The 20,438-nt window shown below is 56.9% G+C and overlaps 6 protein-coding genes across 6 annotated transcripts; 3 read left to right on the plus strand and 3 right to left on the minus strand.

Moving 5' to 3' along the window:
• The first annotated feature begins 289 nt into the window (after window positions 1-289).
• Window positions 290-2,614, plus strand: B0T15DRAFT_219685 (uncharacterized protein). Its single transcript, XM_062862796.1, has 2 exons — window positions 290-1,093; window positions 1,157-2,614. The coding sequence occupies exons 1-2, from the start codon at window positions 625-627 to the stop codon at window positions 2,527-2,529; spliced, it is 1,842 nt and encodes a 613-aa protein (XP_062721945.1). The 5' UTR covers window positions 290-624; the 3' UTR covers window positions 2,530-2,614.
• A 494-nt stretch (window positions 2,615-3,108) lies between these two features.
• On the plus strand, window positions 3,109-4,601 carry B0T15DRAFT_219687 (glycoside hydrolase family 7 protein). Its single transcript, XM_062862797.1, has 2 exons — window positions 3,109-4,225; window positions 4,319-4,601. The coding sequence occupies exons 1-2, from the start codon at window positions 3,400-3,402 to the stop codon at window positions 4,501-4,503; spliced, it is 1,011 nt and encodes a 336-aa protein (XP_062721946.1). The 5' UTR covers window positions 3,109-3,399; the 3' UTR covers window positions 4,504-4,601.
• A 2,184-nt stretch (window positions 4,602-6,785) lies between these two features.
• On the minus strand, window positions 6,786-8,971 carry B0T15DRAFT_219740 (glycosyltransferase family 31 protein). The gene has a single exon (XM_062862798.1). It carries the CDS (start codon window positions 8,760-8,762, stop codon window positions 7,089-7,091), a length of 1,674 nt encoding a protein of 557 aa, XP_062721947.1. The 5' UTR covers window positions 8,763-8,971; the 3' UTR covers window positions 6,786-7,088.
• A 1,889-nt stretch (window positions 8,972-10,860) lies between these two features.
• On the minus strand, window positions 10,861-12,494 carry B0T15DRAFT_219749 (uncharacterized protein). The gene is made up of 2 exons (XM_062862799.1): window positions 12,082-12,494; window positions 10,861-12,005 (listed from the first exon to the last, which is right to left on the minus strand). The coding sequence occupies exons 1-2, from the start codon at window positions 12,282-12,284 to the stop codon at window positions 11,030-11,032; spliced, it is 1,179 nt and encodes a 392-aa protein (XP_062721948.1). The 5' UTR covers window positions 12,285-12,494; the 3' UTR covers window positions 10,861-11,029.
• A 2,901-nt stretch (window positions 12,495-15,395) lies between these two features.
• B0T15DRAFT_219798 (uncharacterized protein) lies at window positions 15,396-17,203 on the plus strand. Its single transcript, XM_062862800.1, has 4 exons — window positions 15,396-15,703; window positions 15,782-16,275; window positions 16,342-16,437; window positions 16,540-17,203. Exons 1-4 carry the CDS (start codon window positions 15,500-15,502, stop codon window positions 17,078-17,080), a joined length of 1,335 nt encoding a protein of 444 aa, XP_062721949.1. The 5' UTR covers window positions 15,396-15,499; the 3' UTR covers window positions 17,081-17,203.
• Window positions 17,204-17,326: 123 nt separating this feature from the next.
• Window positions 17,327-19,825, minus strand: B0T15DRAFT_396248 (uncharacterized protein; the record flags this gene model as incomplete). The annotated part of the gene is made up of 3 exons (XM_062864826.1): window positions 17,327-17,738; window positions 17,826-18,068; window positions 18,165-19,825. The coding sequence occupies 3 exons, from the start codon at window positions 19,823-19,825 to the stop codon at window positions 17,327-17,329; spliced, it is 2,316 nt and encodes a 771-aa protein (XP_062721950.1).
• Window positions 19,826-20,438: the final 613 nt, after the last annotated feature.

Consider the following 20,438-nt stretch of genomic DNA (forward strand, 5'->3'; position numbering starts at 1 on the left):
CTGTAACTGCGGTCGGTATTTGTCGTCAAGGTTCAGGAACCAAGGTAAGTCGATCCTACCAGTGTAATAGAACGACACACAGACCTAGTACCATCCGTTCAACAGCTCTGCAGGCTTTGAGCGCGCCATTAATCTGAAGCACTTCTGATACGATACGTATTTACGAAGTACGGGCCGGAACTGAATACTTTCCAGTCCGATGCGGTCCGTGCAGTCCTCGTCGCATGATGCGGGAGCCACGCTGCCACATACCATAATTGCGTCATCGGCTTGAACGCGCGGCTGCCACAGCTAAGCCACGGCATGACGTCGCAACTAAAACACCATGCCCCTCATTTGCGAGAGTTGGTCCCTGATCTCCACATTGAGCACCATGCCGGGAGGCCTCTACCTTGCGGCACCGTGATGGCTTAAGTTGATTGAGCTTCAGCCAGACTTGAACACAGTTAAAGCCAGCCATACACCCGTGACCCGAGTCAAACAAGCCGCGTGTTGACCTCAGAACTCCCCTACATAATTCACTCATCACCACCACACTCAGCTGTCAGTCTTTTGGGAGCATCAACTGACCAATTCCGCGACCACCAAACAAAGTATATCCCGAGACACAACAAAGCATCGACGATGAGTACAAACGAGAAGCAGCAGCATTCGGCAAACCCGGCCGTCCAGCACGGGCAGCAGTATGTTCCGCCTCCTCCACCAGGCCCTCCGCCCATCCAAACGTCGCAAGCCCCGCCGCCGAAGCATCCCGATGAGACACCCATTCCGGATTACGAGATTCCAGGCTACAATCCCGCGCAACCGCAGTTTGCGCCACCTCCAACGGCGGACGACGAAGACATCTACAACGCGTCGCCGACAGACCAACGTCCGCCCGAATGGGGCCATAGCCATCACCAGCATCACGAGGGCGATAGCGAAGGTGCGAAGAAAAAGTCGAACAGGCTTTCCGCATTCGGCGCGGCATTCAGCAGCAAAGTAGCCGGGCCAGTCAACGCCTTAGCCCACAAGTTCGGCGCCGAGGGCTTCCTGCCCGAGTCGCTTGACAAGGAGTGCGAGAAGGCCGCCAGGATCCTCAGGGGCTTCTGCAGTATGTCCAATCCAACCATCACACCCACACACACACATGTCCAATGCTAATGACTATTCTCAGAGGACGGCATCTACAGCGACACTGTCCCGCCCACTGTCGCTGCCACAACCACAGGCCCCGCAACAACAACGGCCACCGGCGTCCCACCCGGCGAAAAGCCGCCCTCCTCCCCGTCCAACAAAACCAAGAAAGGCCGGGTCCTCCTGACGATCCCCTCCAAAGTCATCGCCCGCGCACAAGGCCTCGCAATCTTCACTGCCGTCCGCCTCGGCTTTCAGGCCACCGGCTCCAGCGGCAGCGGCATCCTGCTCGCTCGGCTCCCCGACGGCAGCTGGTCGCCGCCCAGCGGGATCCAGATCACCAGCATCGGCGCCGGGTTCGTGGCCGGCGTGGACATCTACGACTGCGTGATTGTCATCAACACGCGAGAGGCCCTCGACATGTTCACCAAAACGCGGTTGAGCCTGGGTTCTGACTTGGCAGTAACCGCGGGGCCGTTCGGGGCCGGCGGCGCGCTGGACTGGGGCGTCCCAGCCGGTCAGCGGGACGCGGAGAGAAGGGAACAAGAAAAGGGGAAAGGGAAAGCAGGAGAGCAATACCCGGCAACGACACTGTCCCCGCCCGCACTGTCGGCTGATAACACGCGCTTCCAGACGGGGCCGGTCCCCGAGGAGAAGCAGGGTATGGGCGAGGAAGACGCCAAGGAGAAGGCGAAGAGGGAGAGGCGGCCCAGCCCGTTCCGGGAGGCGATCAAGAGGCCTGTGTACAGCTACGTCAAGTCGAGGGGTCTGTTTGCGGGTGTGCAGATCGACGGAACAGTCATTGCGGAGCGCGAGGGGGCGAATGCCAAGTTCTATGGCCAGGCTGTGCCGGTGGGCAGGATCTTAAAGGGAGAGGTTCCGGCGCGGGGCCCGCCTGGTATGTGGCCTGATGCTGCGAGAGGTTTGTTTGAGGTGTTGAGGGGCGCAGAAGGGTGGAGGGGACAGCAGCAGCAGAGACCCGGTAGTCCCGTGAGTCCCGGCGTCGGCGGCCCCACCGGGACGGGACCCGTTCCGGCCCCTGGTCCCGCGGCCGCGCCGGGACCCGCTCCTAGCTATGGTCCTCCGCCAGGCACCGGCGCTCCTCCCAGCACCTGGGTTCCTCCACCCTCGAGCGGGGTCCCCGGCGTCACAGCCGGGATGCAGAATTTGAATGTCGGGAACAGCAGCGCTGGCGCCGGCCCGTCAACCGGCTCTTCATACCCACCACCTCCGACCGCGGCGGCATCTGCCAAGGCGGCCGAAGCTGCTGCTGAGGCGGCACACTCGGAGCATGCTCCTCCACCTCCGCCGGTGTATTCAGAGGTGCATGGTGACCAGGACCTGCCACCTGCTTACGTCGAGGACGAGAGGTATCCGCATGCGGGGCGGGATAGCAAGACCGGACAGCATTAGGTGGCGCTGTCATGGCAGATCACTTACGATTTTGGCTTCCCATTTTTTTCGGTGCGTTCAATCGCGGTGGAGAGGTATTGAAGTGGTAGTTGATGAAGTGATGATTATGATGTCTTGTTGTGATCATTTCAAGAGCAGAGCCGAAGCGTTATTGAATGAAGGGCTGACATATGACAAGTGACTTACCATTCTCAACCCACAAAGGAACCATGCTCAGTGTAACTCATCCGAAGCAGAACCCATTCGTCGGAATGGGAGGGCATTTTTCTATTGGTGGAGGCGAATGCCCGTCGTACATATTGAGCTCCGGTCGTCGAGTAAGGTACGCTCGGAATCTGTCGTATCGGGGACTTATGGGCCGTTAAGCCTTTGAATGTCAGTCACTCAAGTAGAACAGTCCCGCGTGTTTCGTCTAATACTTAGCGTACGAGGCATAAGGACCGAAAGATGCGGCCTGCTGTTTACCATCCGCTGCCCTTTACAGGCTTATGGGATTCGGAGCAGGGCCCCGGAGCCCGTCAGACGATCAGTATATGACTGTGGCTGACACGAGGATGGGATTGGCCGCATGGATGATCTCCAGCTTTACCGTGTTTTATATTGAGTACCCTGTCCCCGCCCTCTCCGCACAGCTCCCTGTAAAGCAGCGCTCGGTTGGCGGGCCGAGATATACCGTCTAACAAGCACTACAGGCCTAATTAATATGAGGGCCGTCATATCAGCCGGATACCATACCTACATTGGAGCTTTATATCAGTTAGGAATTAGGATCTGGGCTGGGATAGGCACAGACTAGCATATAAAGCCCTGTCTGTTATCCCACCGCATCAGCCCGACGCTATACAGGATGCGTTGTCTCAAGCATACAAGATGTCTCTGGGACGTTCTCTCATCATACTCACGGCCTCGCTGCTGACAGGCCTCCCTGCCGTACAAGCAGCCGAGCAGCACCCCCTGCTGCCAACATGGAAATGCACCACCTCGGGAGGCTGCGTACAGCAAAACACATCGGTCGTGCTCGACCGGGTCGCCAAATACGCCCAGGGCGCCGCCGGCTCCAGGACACTGGCCGACTATGCGGCGATGGGAGTCTCGACGTCGGGCAACGCGCTCACCATGTACCACTACGTCCGGACAAACGGCAACCTCAACCCGGCGTCCCCGCGCGTCTACCTGCTGGGCGAGGACGGCAAGTACGCGATGATGAAGCTGCTCAACCAGGAGCTGACGGTCGACGTGGACTACTCGACGCTCCCCTGCGGCGAGAACGGGGCGCTGTACCTGTCCGAGATGGCGGCGGACGGGCGCGGCAACGCGGCGGCGGGCGACGGGTACTGCGACGCGCAGTGCCAGGGCTACTGCTGCAGCGAGATGGACATCCTCGAGGCCAACGCCATGGCCACGGCCATGACGCCGCACCCGTGCAGGGCAAACACCTGCGACAAGCCCGGCTGCGGCTACAACCCCTACGCCAGCGGCAACCGCAACTTCTGGGGCCCCGGCAAGACCGTCGACACTAGCAAGCCGTTCACGGTTGTCACGCAGTTTGCGGCCAGTGGCGGCCGGCTGACGCAGATCACGCGCAAGTATATCCAGAACGGCCGCGAGATTGCCGGCGGCGGCACGATTACCAGCTGCGGCTCTGAGGGGTCGACCGGCGGCTTCACTGGCATGGGCGAGGCGCTGGATCGCGGGAGTAAGTACTGGTGCTTTCAAAACCTATCCTACTACCAACCTACGATTGTGCATGGGATATTGTAATGGTTAACATCATCTTTTACCATCATAGTGGTGCTGGCCATGAGCATCTGGAACGATGCTGCCCAGCAGATGTCCTGGCTCGACTCCGGCAACAACGGACCCTGCGCCAGCGGCCAGGGAAGCCCGTCCAATATTCAGTCTCAGCACCCGGACACTCATGTCGTGTTTTCTAACATCCGATGGGGAGACATTGGCTCCACGACGAAGGGTTAAGCTACCTACCTAGGTAGTGTTGGGCAGCGCTTCTCCCTTGAACATATGTATTGTATTGTACAATACAACGACGGGGGCACCTGGCTCACACAGTGCGGAAAGCTACTACTGCTGATGGTAAACACATGGCGATTCTAATGGCTAAGAAAACACCCAGCCCCTTATTAACCATGCCAGTGACGTGCCTCCTACCAACCGCGCAGGCTCTTGGTGTGTAATGACTGTTGGTGTTGTTGGTGTATGTGGTTGGTCACAAGCCTGCCCGCCTCAGGGTCAGCGTGATGTCATGTCTCTGTGGCCGTGTCGTGGTCCAACCTTTGAACAGGGGGGAAGAGCGGCGGTCAAAAAACATAGCGGTTGATGCATGTCGGAAGTCGATGTAGGGAGGCTGCTCTACTGGGCTCCTACCAGAGAGTAGACCCAGACTCGGTTTGAGTCGACAGGAGCCAGATTTTTTGACTTCTACCCACTCGCCGTCTCCTTGATCTTGCTCCAGGTAGAAGCGCAGCTTGAACCTTTTGAGCCACTCGTTTGGCGTTACTGCCAGGTCCGGCCAGTGCCATTCCACCCCCGCCTCACAACCGGGCATAAACGCGTCGTACCAGCATAACCTACCACACCCGGTGCCAGTGCGGTATTCATCGGCCGGCGACCCCGCTCCGTCGCCGTGTCGCAGCTCGGCTCGGACTCGGAGCCGGTTACGCGCAAGGCTTTCGTGGAGCCCAGCGTCTGCGGAGTCGATGAGCAGAGCAACCTTGAGTGGCGGGCGTATTATTCTTCCTGCGGCGACTGACGCTAAACCAGACTGTTCACTGACCCAAAACCATGAGTGGGTCGCCATGGCGCAGTGAGACAAGTAGGCGGTAGTCTAGTTGGAGAGTCGAGCTCTGGGATCTTCTGGCCGAGCATGCGCTTGCAGGATGATGATAAGGTTCTTAGAAAGGTAGGCCCGTTTTCCACAACCAAACACTTCCGGATGATAGAATAAACGCCTTATGGGTCGATGAGATGTCTGGAGAAGTTTACTTTTGGAAATTCATGACTCGTTTTGCAAGAGCAGCTAGCTACCCACGAAGGTTCAAGCCGGAATGAGGCAGTCGCGAGGCGGTCCTCCTACCACTTAAGCCGGCCCAACTGCTTGTAAGATTCGCGGCTGTCTAAGAACAAAACAGCAGAAGAGGTACCCAGTCACTTGAAAGCCACTACCGTATTGCTTTAGTCGTGACCTTTTCAACCCGTATGACCACACCTTGCAAAGACGAGCTGACACCCCAAAGTATTGTCCTATAAGAGCTGGGTAAGAGCCTCTGGAGAACGTGATTAGGGTACAGCACTGCTTAAAATATAAGGCTACTACTAGGTGGCCGGACACGTTTCCTAAAGTTCCGTCAGCTACATGAGATGATCTCTTAGTACTTAAGGCGCCATGCTTACCTCTTTATGTTACCGTATCATCGAGCCCTATTTTCTTCGTATTTTACAAAATCACAGACGGTTCACAAAGTGGATCAAGGTTAATACTGGTGACGAAAAAGAAGTTGCAACTCTGATCACGAAGGAAAGCCCAGTCAGTCCACTAGTCCTGCTAGTTGCGTGCCTCCTTCCTCATCTCTGCCAACCCTCTTCCTATATGATGATCATGGTGTTGTGGTGGATGGTTAGTCCTGGGCCTGCCCGCCTCACGCTCAACGTGATATTAGTACCTCAATGTCTCTCTGGGCTTGTCGTAGTCCAGCCTTGCACAGAAGAAAGCCGCTGTCCAGAGTTGGGGGGGATTATGTAGGCCGGAGGGCAATATCAGGAAGTCGTTCTAGCGGAGAACGTGGAATCTGTCTGACTCGGCGGGTCCTGCAGTTCGGGCCACGGTGCCATCTGGTCTGCGCTGCTCCAGGTGGAAGCGCAATATGAAACACCCGGCCTCTTCTACAGAGAGGTCGTTTCATATCCACTTCAGCGAGACCCTCCCTCTTGCCGCTTCGTAGCCGTACTCATAAAGCCTGCCGTACCGTTCACCCACGAGCCATCGTGCGCGGTCAGGGGTTGGGCCGCCGTAAACCGAGAATAGTTCGGCCCGAACTTGGAGATTACCATTGACACATCTCTGGTATACGGCCGGCCAATCTGCTTCCGGGAGCGGGAGGACGTACAAGGTGACTGTAGGTGCCGGTGTCAGGAACCGCCCAACATAGGTGTCGGCAGGAGTTCGAGCTACGTGAAACCACCATCGGGCTTGCCCGGGGGCCGACATGGAGACGGTTGGTAGGGTGGGTGGGGCGTTACACCATGGGCAGGACGCCAGCTTGTCCGTCTAGTGATAGACATTGAATTGCATAGTGCTAACATAGTTCAACACAACTACCTCCGCCCGCTCGAGCATTCCCGCAGCGCCGTTAACTGCCATGATCATGACCAAAAATAAATAGGTAGAACGCCATCTATATGAATGTCCGCAGAACTCCCTCACCCCTGGCCGCTTCGCCAGGCAACCCCGAAAGCGAAACAAAAAGCAATGACCCATCGACTTGAGAGAACCCGACCCGAAGCCTTGATTAAGAAGCAAAACGAAGGAGACCAATCTTCCTGGATCAGTTCTCCGGCAGCCACACCAGTTCGATGATGCCATCCAGGTCGATCATGGGTGTGCCATCAGGGTTCTTCCACCTCCAGTCGTCGTGCTTACACACATAGATCTGGCTCACGCTACCGTCCTCGTTCACGGTGGCGTCCTGGAGATCCCACGAAATCTTCCGTCCCGTCTTGTGCAGTGACGGTCGCTGGGGCCCCATCCTGAAGTCAAGATTCCACCCTTTGTTCTCGGGCGCAGGGTGGAAGGTCGCCTCGAACTGCCCCAGGTCGAAGTCAATACCATTGGGGTAGTAGGCGACGCTGAAACCGTTGGAGATGATGAAATTATCAGCGGTCTGGAAGCGTTGCAGCGTGCAGTCCTCGCCGCAGACGTGCGCCACCTTCGTGTAGTGCCAAGGGTGCGCGATGTGCCAGATGCCGCCGCGGTAGTGGTGCAATGACAGTGGCTTGATGCCTGACTCGTAGAAGCCCGAGGGATCACCGAACAAGTCGAGTTGCCACAGGTCATTGAGCAGGGTGAGCTTCACCTCCGAGTTTTCGTAGATGCACTTTCGTAGGAGGATGTCCCCCTGCGGACCCCAGCCGGTGTTGGCCTCTTGGATCTTTTCCTCCGTCTTGCACGTCTCGTACCTCTCGGTGATGATCTTGGCCATGGGGACGCTCAGGAACACGCCGGCACCGCCAAATGCTTGGGAGCCGTGGCGTTGGATGTTGTTAACGTCCTCCGAGAAGGTGCCGATGTACATGGGGTATTCATGGTCGTATTCAGCGAGTTTATCCGAGAGTGCGTGGAAGGAGGGGAAGAAGGTGTCGTCGTCGCAGACGACAAGCCATTTCTTATTGATGCGGTCCGGATGGTTGTACATCTGCGGTGCAAGGGCCAGGTAGCGAACTGCCATGATCAGGCTGGGATCGGAGCGATAGACGTCCACATCAATGCCGATCTTAGCGAGCTTGTTGTGGGCGTCTGCGAGCTCGTCATCCGAGGCGTCTAGCAGCATTAGCACCAGCTTTCCGCCGTTCGAGTTCCCCTTGCTATCGGTGAGCCAGTAAGACCATTCGTTGATGGGGCTCGTCCGCGGGTCCGTAAACCGCTTGTAGGTGGTGGAGACGCCGAACATGAAGTCGGAGGCGTTGGCTGTCGAGGGGAGAGGTGATTTCGTAACAGGGATCAGGAGGGGCTCCGGGCACTGCTCGCCCTGGTATTGCTTGTTCACGTCCACCACCTTGACGGCATCGACGAGGAAGTCCTGGTCCAGCTTCGTCACGGACTTCCTGGGTATGTCTTGCCGAGTCACTTGGATGTACCGCTTCGCATACTCGAAGGTGTCCTGGAGATGGTAGAGGTCGCGCCACTTCTTGAACCGCTCCATGTCGTAGTCGCAGGTCATGAGGCGGGAAGAGTTGGAGAGTGTTGTCGGCGCCTCCTCTGTCGTGTTGCTACCATCCTGCTCAAGCGGGGCCTCCACCCTCCCTTCCCAAGCCAGCGGTTTCTGCAGTGACATGGCCTCCCTGGCCGATGCGGCCGTCTTGAGCAGCGCCGACCGCACATCCATATCAGACCGAAGGAGTATCCCGCCGATGGCAAACATGAGGAGCGTCAACAGCAGCGCCCTTGCGATGGGATTCCGCATGCTGCAACATCGGTGCGACCTGGTTATTGAGACACCCATAGTCGAGACTGCCACTGACGTCGAGCTGAAAGGTTGGGTGCTGGGTCAGACGGTCTCGAGGAAGCGGCCTTGGCGAGAAAGGGAAAAGCTTCCAATTGTCACTGTTGGCAGTGCCTGCTGACGCACTGCAGTGAAGTTCGAAGCTGGGCGGTGGTGCTAGGACCGTCCGTTGATCAGGTGGTGCCCAAACAGATAGGGAAGGCGCGACAGGCTGATGTGGCACCTCCCCCGGAACGGCGAAGAGGGCAGGCACGTCGTAAGCGGGTAGTGGCGATGGGAACCGATGCCCTGCGTCCACACATCCAAGAATCAACTGCAATGGAGAGACAATGGGGGCCTCAAGTAGTAGTGGGCTGAAGGCAAGCGGAAGAGTTCAAAAAGGACAGCAGCAGTGGCACGGAGCACAGCATGGGCGGGTGTTACAAAGTTGGTGACTTATCCACGGATAGCCCAGGGCGAGGACAGGACACAGCCAGGGTGCATAGACGATCGACAGGGGAAACATGGTTGCTGAGGAACGTGGATATCCAATGAGGCGGGATGGTGAACGCGTACACATCGTGGGTAACGTGTATCGAAGATCCACCAAGACCTAAGCTAAAACGGCCTTTCTTACCTATCATGCTGCACGCACACAGTAAGTGCACGGGAAGCGAATCAGCTCATGGGGTGATTCGGATGGCTTCCAGCGGCACCTTCCGTGTCTCAGGTTGCTTCTATGTAGGAACAGGCCGTGCAGGCCTCAGGCTGCTGCGTCCTGTCCCTGGGTACTTGCAGCGAGAGGTACAATGCATAGCGAGCGGAAGAGATTTTGATAACCTGGAGCAGCAAACAGTCCGACGGCCCGGAGGTTTGCACGTTTGACTGTGGCTACCCGCCCGGGTCGGAGGCGCGCTGCCATGTCACAACCCGGAATGTGATCGGCGGATCTTCAACTGCGTCCCTGATTTCGAGACCGGGCCTCTGTGTCGAGAAAACAGAGATTTGCACGAATAGTCTCCTCCAATTTGCTGGACCGAAACCTCGTCTGGCGGTTGCGAGATCCAGTCACCATGCCGCAGGTTGATTGTTCGCTCGCGGCTGCTCGTCGGATGTGGTTTCATCGAACGGAGGGCGGCCGGACCTCGGGCTTCCATATCCTCGGCCTGGTAGTGTATACACACTATGGCACTTCATTTATCTGTGGCCGTTCGCTGCTTGAGCATTCCAACCTCTGACCCTAGTTCCACCGATGAAGTCATTGGCGGGGTTGCTCTGGAACCCTTCTCCAGCTGTTTCAGATGAGAGGGGCAAATCCCCTGTGTCTTGCAGCAATGGCATTTTCACTCGAGCCCCCACAACTCGGTAGAGTATTAGAAGTGTGTCGGGTGCAGGCCGGTCACAATTTGATCTGATCAAAGTGTCCAGTAAGGTGTCAAGGTTGAGGTGCTGGATGCCGATCTGGATCACGGAGAATCCGATCACACACCACTCAGCAGTTGATATAAATTATACACTACATGTTCTTCGGCTGAAAAGGAGGATGGCGTGGACGGGAAGCTTTTCTCGGTGGGAATATAACACAGACGGGCTAAAGTTACAGAACCCTGACGGAGGACCAAGTTGCCCAATGCCCGTCATGTGATGCGTACGCAATGCGTGGCGCAATTCCCATCGTCATCCACCCAAAGTACCTTCCTGCGGGTACACGCAGGTTGATAGACCGCGGAATCATTCGGTTCCCGCACCTCAGTACCCCGAGCTTGAAATAACACCGATACTAGTACTCGGGGGTTGACTCCGCCGAACAACGATTATGCCCATTTCCGGCTCTCCCATGGCTTTTCACCCAGTACCGCAGCGTCGCCCCATCAAGCGACCACTTGGCCTGCTCTAGAATCACCACGAATCCGGCAGTCATCTTGAGATATAACCAGCAAGGCCTATTCATAACGCCCTAACCTCGCACTTCCACACCTCCCTGCCAGAATCTACACGTCACCAGCTTAGCAACTCCTGCCCATTACCAGCCACGTACTCAGCGCAACTAGTATCCCCTCCTTTGTTGACGCAGACTCAATCAGATACTCTTTATCTCTCAGCCCACTTTGAATTCAGCGCGCGTCGGAGGGGAGGTTGATACTGTGGGGTTCACGGAGACGGTGTACTGATCTAGTCGGAACCTCCCCGAGTTCATCCTAATGTATCTACTAACTATAATCGCGACCAGAACAGGGAACGGATCAAGTACACTGGATGGTCTCTAGTTAACCCGCATTACATATTACTCATACATAAACATAGCACTGCGGACCACCGCCGATCCCGACCGTCGAGACGACGTCCCTGATCTTCAGCGGCGCGGCGTTGACCTCGAGGTCGATGATGTCGTCGAGCGTGCCGTTGCGGCTCGGCGGGGAGTTGTTGACGGTCAGCGTGCCGGCAATGACGTGGGTCCGCCTGGCCGGGTCCAGGTTCTGCCAGATCCACCAGACGCGGTCGATCTGGCCGTGGTGCAGCCAGAAGGCCGGGTCGCCGGGGCTGGTGAAGAGATCGCCGCCCGGGTCGCCGGCGAAGGTGAAGTGGCCGCCCACGTGGACGCCGTAGAAGCCGCGCGGGAAGTCGCCCTGCATGGTGGTCTGGAAGGCGCCGATGTCGCCGCTCTGCACGATCAGGTCGGTCGTGTTCTGCTCGGTCGTCCACCGCGTGCTGACCCAGTCGGTGATGTCGCGCCGCACGCAGCGCGGGTTGTAGGCGAGCAGCGACGGCGCGGGCACGGTGCCAGCCACCTGCAGCGTCGGCGCCACGGGCCCCAGGTTGACCGACATGTTGGCGAACGGGCCCGAGAAGATGCAGCCGCCGCCGCTGCCGGGCGGGATGCAGTTGAGCCCCGTCGGCAGGGCGGGCGTGCAGTTGTGGGCCGCGTAGGCGCCGTTGCCGCTCATGGACGTGTCGCTGCCGTCGAAGATGGGCGAGCGGAGCGGGTCGTTGGCCCAGCGCCCCCAGTTCCAGTACGGCTGCCAGCCCTTGTAGCCGCACTCGTTGCGCAGCGCCTGCTCAAACGTGTGCACGAACCAGCGGTGCCACGACAGGAAGTTGGCCGTGCCGTGGATCGACAGCGTCTGGTTGATGTGCACGGCCACGAAGTCGTCGTACCGCGTCTTGGCCCCCGGAGCCGCCGCCGGATCGTACTTGGACGGCTTCTGCATCAGGCACTTGACCGCCCGGATGTAGTCCTTGCGCTCGGCCTTGCTCAGCGAGCCCCTGTGGCATCGCCACCATTCATTAGCAAGAACTGCGGTGTTGGGGACTCAGGGAGAGGTGGCTGATGTGTGCGAACCATTCCTTGCGCCGTGCAGCCTTGGCTACCGTGCATGTGCCCTTGGGATTTATTGACTTCTGGTAGCGGCTCAGGTTGTCTAGGGCCAAGGCGGCGAGCCGATCCGTGTCCTTGGTGGGCGCCGGACACGGCTTGACGGGCTTGTAGGCTTCCGCGGCCGAGAAGACGGCGAGGAGACCGACGAGGTGCGTGGCCAGATGCATCTCGACCACGGGCTTCCTGAGTGAGACTGCGGACGGTCTGGACGGGGAAGGTTGGGGGCGAAAGAAGCGACAGCAACTGCTGCTTGGGTACAAGATACATATAGCTTCGCCTAACCCACGTGGCGAATCCAAAAGTCTGACATGGTATATATTGGCATTGCAACGCAATCACCGACCATGTTGGTGGAATCGACCCACGGCTCCATGTTACTATCCGACATTTACCTGAGGGCTAGCCGCATGGCCGGACACCTGATCTCGTCCGACAGCTGCCGGCTGCACCCCAGGCCTCTGTTATCGGGCGAGTACCTAACGGAAGCGACAGAGACGAAGGAATAACTGATGGAGTCACTCAATTTTCATAGGGCCTCTGCCGCGGCTCGAAGAGAGATAGGTAGAGTCCAGACCGAAGCGTCGAACGTCAGGGCAAAGCTTCCATATTATTCCGCCCCTCATTAGTCCAGGTAGGTATTCCGGATAACCGAGCCACCATTGATGTCCAGACTCTCGCCCGTCTCACATGCATCGGTCCAACGTCCCGAGCTGGCTTAGTGTATGTCCCTGCATGACCATTGCATTGTCTGTTGGTGGTTGCTGTCGTTCTCTGTGGGGCAGTTGCTCCCAAGGGGCCAAGACCGGGGGATTCGCTGTGCCGTACAGATGCATGCGGATATTGATACGGACCGCATACCGACTTACCGAATGTATGTAGTGTACAGTTTTTGAGGGTCTAGAATCTGGACGCAACGAGGGATCTCAGACGGGGTCACTGGCCAGGCGAACTGCGGAGAAACTGTGTTGATGTGTGTATTTTCATGGGGCTGTGATGCCATGGAATCTGAAGAATCTAAACCTTGTCTTGTTGTACTACTACTAGGATGATACATGGCCATTTTGGGGTACAGTCCGCGCCTATGGAGTACACAGGAGAGATACCCGGAAAGATGTTTTGAGATGAGATTGAGAAGAACAGTGAACGAACAAACAAATAAGTAAGATTCTTCTACACTTTGTTCATTGATGCACTCTTATCCTCACACTATGTAGGTATCCTGGTTGTCATTAGCCTAAATCGTGATGCCCGGTACTGTACACACCCGTCCCGCAATTTGATAGTCCAATGTGCAGCAGTTACCCTCGAAGGAAACACAGGCCGGGATGACAACGAGGGGAACTTTTCTGGAACGGTGGACGGTGTCCGAGTGGATACCATGGTGTTGGACGTTTCCGTGCAACCAACGAAATGAATCTCATGCAGGAGGCTGAGTACAGTTTAGTGTTTTGTGCCCCGCGGTAGCGAGGGAGATACGGATAATAGGTTCGAAATTTGAGCGAAGTCTCTCATCACGGGAAGCCTGTGACTCGTGAGCTTGCCTAGTCCACCGTATTACGTCCGCTACCGTATATCTAGGTTGTTCAATGCAAGGGAAGAATGGCAGACAAATTACATATATCTAGTGCACAGGGCCGTTCATTCTTAGGAGGCCTGTCATTCCTCGGTAACAGACCTACTCCCTTCGGAATCTCTTCCGAGGGGTGGGTTGTTTTCGCTTAGGCTTTACCTATTGGGGGCCTGTGCGAGCAGGCGGCTGTTCCGGAAGATCCCCTAAACAATCCGGGCCGATCCTCCTCCGTCGGGTGCTTACGACGCCCAGCTTCCAGTTCTAGCGTGGCCGCCACTAGCGCGATGCGAATCGGCATCGGATGACCCGGAAGTTGTTCCATGGTAACATCGGCTAGTGGCCGGTCTGCTAGTGGCACGCTAGAACCTTGTCACAGCTAAGGCTAATCTGCCAGCTCTTCATCTGTTTGGGCCTTCGGGACGGCTCCGAAGCGTTCACTTGGTTTTGCGAGTTCGGAGAAAGATGTCTCGTTCCTGAACTGTATTGCCTTATACGGGCAGTACATACCTTACAAAACTTACCTGCTAGTGATGACCACTGTGCTGAAGCATCTCGGCATCATCCGCTGGCATGACTCGGAAGTCGGGAGCATGTAAACTGTACAGCATGTCAAGCAACCCGGAGGCAGTAGTTCTCCCCCATAGACCCCTTGAGGAAGCCTTCACTGACTCCATGCTACCTATTTGGTAGGGAGCAGAAGAATAGTCGGAAGGGAAATTACCCCCAAACGGTCCATACCTTGCTATGGCGATGGCCCGGCGCCCAGGGACACGTGCTGAGTTGCCAATGTGCCCAGCGGGACAACCAACCCGGTTGAATTCGCAGCCGAGTAGGTGGTATGTACAGTAAATGTAAGGTACATATCTTCACACCGGTCAAATAACGCAGGCACGGGCAAGACTCCCACTCTGTTCTCATTCAGCAAGCACGCAATAATGCTCAAGGCACCGGTCTCTACGGTCCACGAGATGCAAAACAAGTGGAAAGTTCCGAAGGACCATAGTACGACGCAGGGTACATGAATATACCATATGGGCTGGCGTCGTTTACACGCTCAAACAGCTACCACGAGCCGTCCGTCCATGTACGTAAAGATTACCTAGGTATCTACTGTGTAGGTAAAGAGCATTTACACAGTAAGAGAGAGGAGAGGGAAAATCCTGTGCGAAAAGCCCAGCGGAAAAGTTCCCGGTGCGAGGGGACGCAGGTCACGCAACGACCCCTGCATGGCCTGCACCCCATCACACACATGCATGTATCGTACCTGCTTCACGTTATTAGCCAACCAGTCGGTACGGGCAGGTAATGTAGTATCACCCGAAGCTCTGCAGAAGCGAAGCAACGGGGAGGGTCTCGGGTCCGTGTCCTTTCTAGCGTTGTCGGCCGTGTCTGCTACCTGAGCTTGGGCACACAAAACCTTTTAGCTAATGCACAATCCGTCCGAGCGACGCTAGTCTGTTGGAGTTTGAGGGAGGGAGGGAAGACTCGGTGAAACACAGCTCGGAGAGATGGCCTACGGCATTTTCAGAGAGATGGATAATAAGGGTCCCTGGCCCGTTCCTTTCTGGTGTTGACTTGGTGGACTGGAACGAACTCCTGCCCATCCATTTCTTCCTCTGTTTCCGCTCGCCTCATACTACTCGTCTACGTGCCATGTAAATCCGGGGAAGCCCCCTTCTGAAGATCCACGGACCTGCGGCCAACCCTGTGCACATCCGGTCGATCCCATGCTTTTTCTTTTCTGTCAACGTCGATCGCTCCCGGCTCCTCACAGCGGCCTTCTTGGCTCTCCACCGTCTCGCAACCTTCGCCATGGCATCGCCGTCGACGGGCGGTATACCACCAGCGCCCACGTACACGGCCGAGTATGCGGCTGAGAGCAATGTGGCAAAACTCATGACGGTCCTTACCCTATTTCAGGCCATCTCTCTTATATTTGTGGCCCTGCGCATCTACTGCCGCGTTCTTCTGGTCAAGTCTCCGGGCACCGATGACATTGTCATGGCACTTGGCTTTGTAAGTGCACGGCGCATGGATATTCAGAGAGAACCACCATACCCCTTACTCTCAGATGATTTATCTGACTTCTTTTAGCTCTTCACAATAGGAGGAGGATGGATACCTCTGGTGATCATGTCATTCCACGGGCTGGGCAAACACGACATCACGGTGCAACTCGACGACCAACTCATTTTCGGCCAGGCGAACTTCTGGCTGTCCATCTTCGCCCTGCTCATCGGCCTGGGACTTGTCAAGGTGGCGATCGGCTTGAACCTGCTCCGGCTGAGCACCAACAAGTGGTACAAGTGGTCGGTCTGGGCAACGATCGCCTTCGTCATCGCCTACACGTTCATGGCCTGCATGACCATGTTTCTACACTGCGACACGGTGGCCGGGAACTGGGACTTCGCGAACGCCCGCGGGTGCTACTCCCTAGATCTCTACGTCAAGTTCGGTCTGATCAACACAAGCTTCAACATCTTCACCGATGTCCTGTTTGCCGTGTTTCCCATTCCCATCATCTGGACACTGCAGATGAAGCGGAAGCTCCGCATCTACCTCGTCGTTATCCTGAGTCTCGGTTACTTGTATGTTTGGTCTCACTATCCCTTCAACCATGTTCTCCCCGGACTGAATTGACCCGTTTCACACAGTGCCGTGGCCATGGGCATCGTCAAGGCCTACTACCAGTTCAACTTCCTCAAAATGACAGACCTAATGTGGGCCATGGACGTCCAGTTCTGGGGCTTGTAAGTCATGGCCTCCCCCTTATTTACCTATGTTTATTACCCCCCTTTTAAAAATGCCATCGGCGAGCTAATCACTGTGACAACCACCAACCACAACAACAGCCTCCAGCTCAACGTAGCCATCATCGCCGCATGCGCCCCGTCTCTCAAGCCCCTCTTCACACGCCTCCTCGGGCTCGGCAGCACCAGGGACTACTACTACAACAACAACACGCCCGGCGTCGGCAGCGGATACGGATCACGGTACGGACGCGGCACGCGCCGGGGTACACGGAGGCTGGGCGACGACGACGAAAACGACGGAACGGGCTCGGGCACACGTACCGGCGGCAACAACAACAACAAGAAGGGCGGCGTGAACGTGGACGAGTTCGAGTTGGAGGAGAACCGGAAGCGGGGGAGCAAGCGTCGCACTGGCATCCAGGGCGGAGGAGATGGCAGCCCGGGCTCGACGAACACTACCTTTTACAAACACTCGGGCGAAGGGTCGGGGTCGGGGTCCGAGGAGAGGATTCTGGGCGTGAACACGCCGTCTCACGCCGTGGCTATGGGGCCCAGCAAGAGCGAGTCTGGTCAGGCGGTCGGTGCTGGCAGGAGTCCGGGGATATTGAAGACGACCGAGGTGCAGGTCTTTGTCAAATAGACAGGATACCCGCGTTTGTACGGTCCCTTACTAATAATGAATCTGACTGGCAGGGCCAGCCACTGCTCTCCATGCGGGACCAGATCCATCATCCCACCGCCCATCCTAGGTAACTATCGCCTTTTTTGAGTCCAAAAGTGCAAAAAGAAAAAAGAAAGTGGTAGCCTCAACTAAACCTCTCAACCCTCGCATTCCGAAAAAAAAAGAAAGAAAAAAAAGAAAAAAAGAAAAAAACACAAAACACGCTCAGATCAACCGGTAGCCCTCTAGCCGCCCGCTCCTCCACGTCTCCCACATCCCCACCGGCCTGGCCGGCCCAACACGCCGCATCACAACCGGGCCTGGCTCAAACCGCACTTTCCTCTTACTTCTGCTCCCTTCCTCACCTTCACCATCACCAGGGCCACTACCCGTAGGGCCCGTGTCTTGACCGATCCGGCCACAGAGAACATCAAAAAACCCCTTTATCATTTCAACTATTACCACCCTGGTCTCGCCAGCAGTGATATCCACCATGACCTTCATCATCATCATGCCCGGCACCTCCCCTTCTCCTTGCCGCCCCCTGAGTTCGGATTGTGACCGGTCTCCCACAGCACTGGTAGTACTACTACTAGTAGTAGGCCCAATCCCGCTACCACTACCACTACCACCGACACTAGACCCAGAACCCCGATTAGAAAAAGGAAAAGGAAACGCAAAAGGAAAAATAACAGTCCGAGTCCGCACCCTCCTCCCCCCCGACTCGGCCGCCTCCACAAAGGCAACAAACTCGTCCACCGACCTCACGCGGCGTGCGGCAGCCTCCCGATCGAGGTGGAACGTCCACATCAGCGGCTTGATCCACGGCTTGCCTCCCCCTCCTTCGCCGTCGTTGTCGTCGTCGTCGTCGTATGTGGCAGAGTAAGGGCGGCACCGGCGGTAGTGGTGGAAGGCGAGGGATTCGGCGCAGTTCTGGCAGGGGAGGTGAAGGAGAGGTTTGTTGTTGCTGCTTTTCTTCGTCTCTTCTCCCTTCCCCTTCTCGCTTTCAACTCTTTTGGTGGGTCGAGCAGGTACTAGTAGTGGTACCTCCTGAGAGGGGAACGGCGCGTTGCGGGGTTGGGGAGTTGCTGCTGTTCTTGCAGCCCCAGAAGAAGAAGAAGAGTGATTGTTGGGTTTGAGACGTTTGCGGCGTGGAAGGTGGGATGCGTCTTGGTTTTCCGGAGGGCTAGGGCGCTTGTTGTTGTTGTTGTTGTTGTTGTTGTTGTTGTTGTTGTTGTTGTTGTTGTTGTTGCTTTTATTGTCAATGGTGGTTGTTTGGATGCTGTTCTCTATGTCCGATTTGGCTTGCGCGATTCGGTCGCCGATGGATTTCAGGAAGAGCTTGTCCGGCATAGCCATCCCAAGCGTCTTCTGGAGTTGAGCGAGACGCTCGGTTCCGTGTTGTAGTGGTGCGCCGTCACGAGCCGTGGCAGCCTCCCTTGCGGTCGGTCTGGCGATGGCGGCGTCTCCAGCCTTCCTCGCCAAGGCTTCCGCGAAGAAGGATGGCGATTGCGGCGCGGTTGGGAGCCCTTGGTAGGCAAGCTGCAGTGTGTCGTCAAACTCCCACCACCATCGATGAGGGTCCGATTGCCCCGAGATATCAGCTTTCGGCTGTGTCGTTCTCCCGTGCACGAGTACCCATTTACAGTACGACGTCAGGTTGTCGAAGAGCTTGACATCCATCCCGATCTCTTCCCGCGAATTAGCCAGGAGATCCTTTACCTCCTTCCTCTGCGCCTCGTTGAGGTTCGACCTGGGCCGCTCAGTCAAGACGCGAAGCAGCACAAGTCCAACAACATCAGACGGGTACTCGTAGAAATGGGGAGCTGCCGTGGGCGGGGCATGATCGGACACAATGATGAATTTCTTGGCCGATATCCTGCCCCCTTCTGGCTGAGCTTGTTTGCCAACTGGGCGGTCGCCCTCGTCAGACGTAACACCAGCAGCCGGCACGCGCTCTGGAGGTGGCGGCGGGCTCCTTAGCCTTCTTCTTGAACCGTTTTCGGTCTGCCGCACCACCTCCTCGTGGATCACACCTTTCTCAGCGTCTTTAACTTCCTGCCACAGGTCACACATCTCCTGTAGCGCGGAGTCACCTCCCAACAAGTGCAGGATCTTGACTATGTTGTCTCGGAACCTGACCCACCGAGCAACCTCGTCCCGGAAGCAGACTTCGCAGTAGACGCTGCCTGGGCGAGCGGGAAATGCGCGTCTCCCGCGTATGGCTATGCTTTGCGGGTCGATGTTCCAGATATCTGGGTTCGCTTCCGCGACAGGCCTTGACGGTCGAGCAGCCGGTGGTAGAGGAGCTGGTACCAGCTCTTTCCGGGGCGTGGAGCGCGTGGGGAATGGGGTATCTTCGGCATCTGAGATGACCGAAGTCTCTGCCGCATCCCCGGGGACAGGTTGTGATGGACGCCGCTTGGCGGGCCGTTTCCGGGGACCTTTGAGAAGCTTTGGCACTCGCGGCATTGGTCCAGGACCGACGGGGATGTAGTCCTTGTCCATTTCCCTGTCATGAGGGTCTGCCTCTTCCTCCCCATCGAGACCCTTATATTCCGCCGTCAACGGTGGTGAAACATCCTGCTCAAGGGACACGGATGCAGAATTTCTTAGCCAAGGGCTCGGGACATGCTGCCGTGAAATGCCTCGAGTAGGCTTTACAGGTAGCTTCCCTTTTCTCGTCGATTTGTCCTTGCCTTCCTGCCCCGATTTCCCGGCCATGGTCTTCCGCTTGCTATCAGGGGTCTGATGCACGGGTTTGTCGGAGATACCGTAATGGTCCCAGCGGAATGGCGGAGTTTTGAGCCGAGTGGTATATGGTCCAGACACAATCTGCTCTTGGTGTTCTTGCGTTATGGGAACGGCTACATCTAGTCCTCCACCGTCAGTTGCCGGAGTATCAGGAGTGCCATAAAAGTCGCTGGCCTTGGGGCGACGGATGCCGGAAGCAGATTTGTTTGCTCGCGGCGGAATGCGACCTGTGGCTGGGGCGCCGGTGGCTGCCGCGTCCGACTTGGCTGCAGGCCCTGCTGATGGCTCCTTTGCTGCCTCTTCATCTTCTTGCTCTTTTTGAGCGTTTCCCTTTCGCTTCCGTATGGGTCCATTGGCGCCCTTTACCGGAGAACGGGGGTTTCCATCAGAGACTTCAGAACCTATCTTCTTCTTGCCTCTGGCGGCGCGCCTGGGTGGTGCTCCTGGACCTAGCACGACCTTTTGGGAAGAGTCGCCCGTAGGTTGAGATTGTTGCGGCTTGGAGTCAGCCATGGGCGGTTGCGAGGGCGGATCAAGTGCAGATTGCCCAGCTGCTGGCGCAGCTCTCGACCTAGTCACTCGT

This window comes from Chaetomium strumarium, assembly GCF_033439665.1.
Source record: "Chaetomium strumarium strain CBS 333.67 chromosome Unknown B0T15scaffold_4, whole genome shotgun sequence".
In the NCBI taxonomy this organism is placed as follows: domain Eukaryota; kingdom Fungi; phylum Ascomycota; class Sordariomycetes; order Sordariales; family Chaetomiaceae; genus Chaetomium; species Chaetomium strumarium.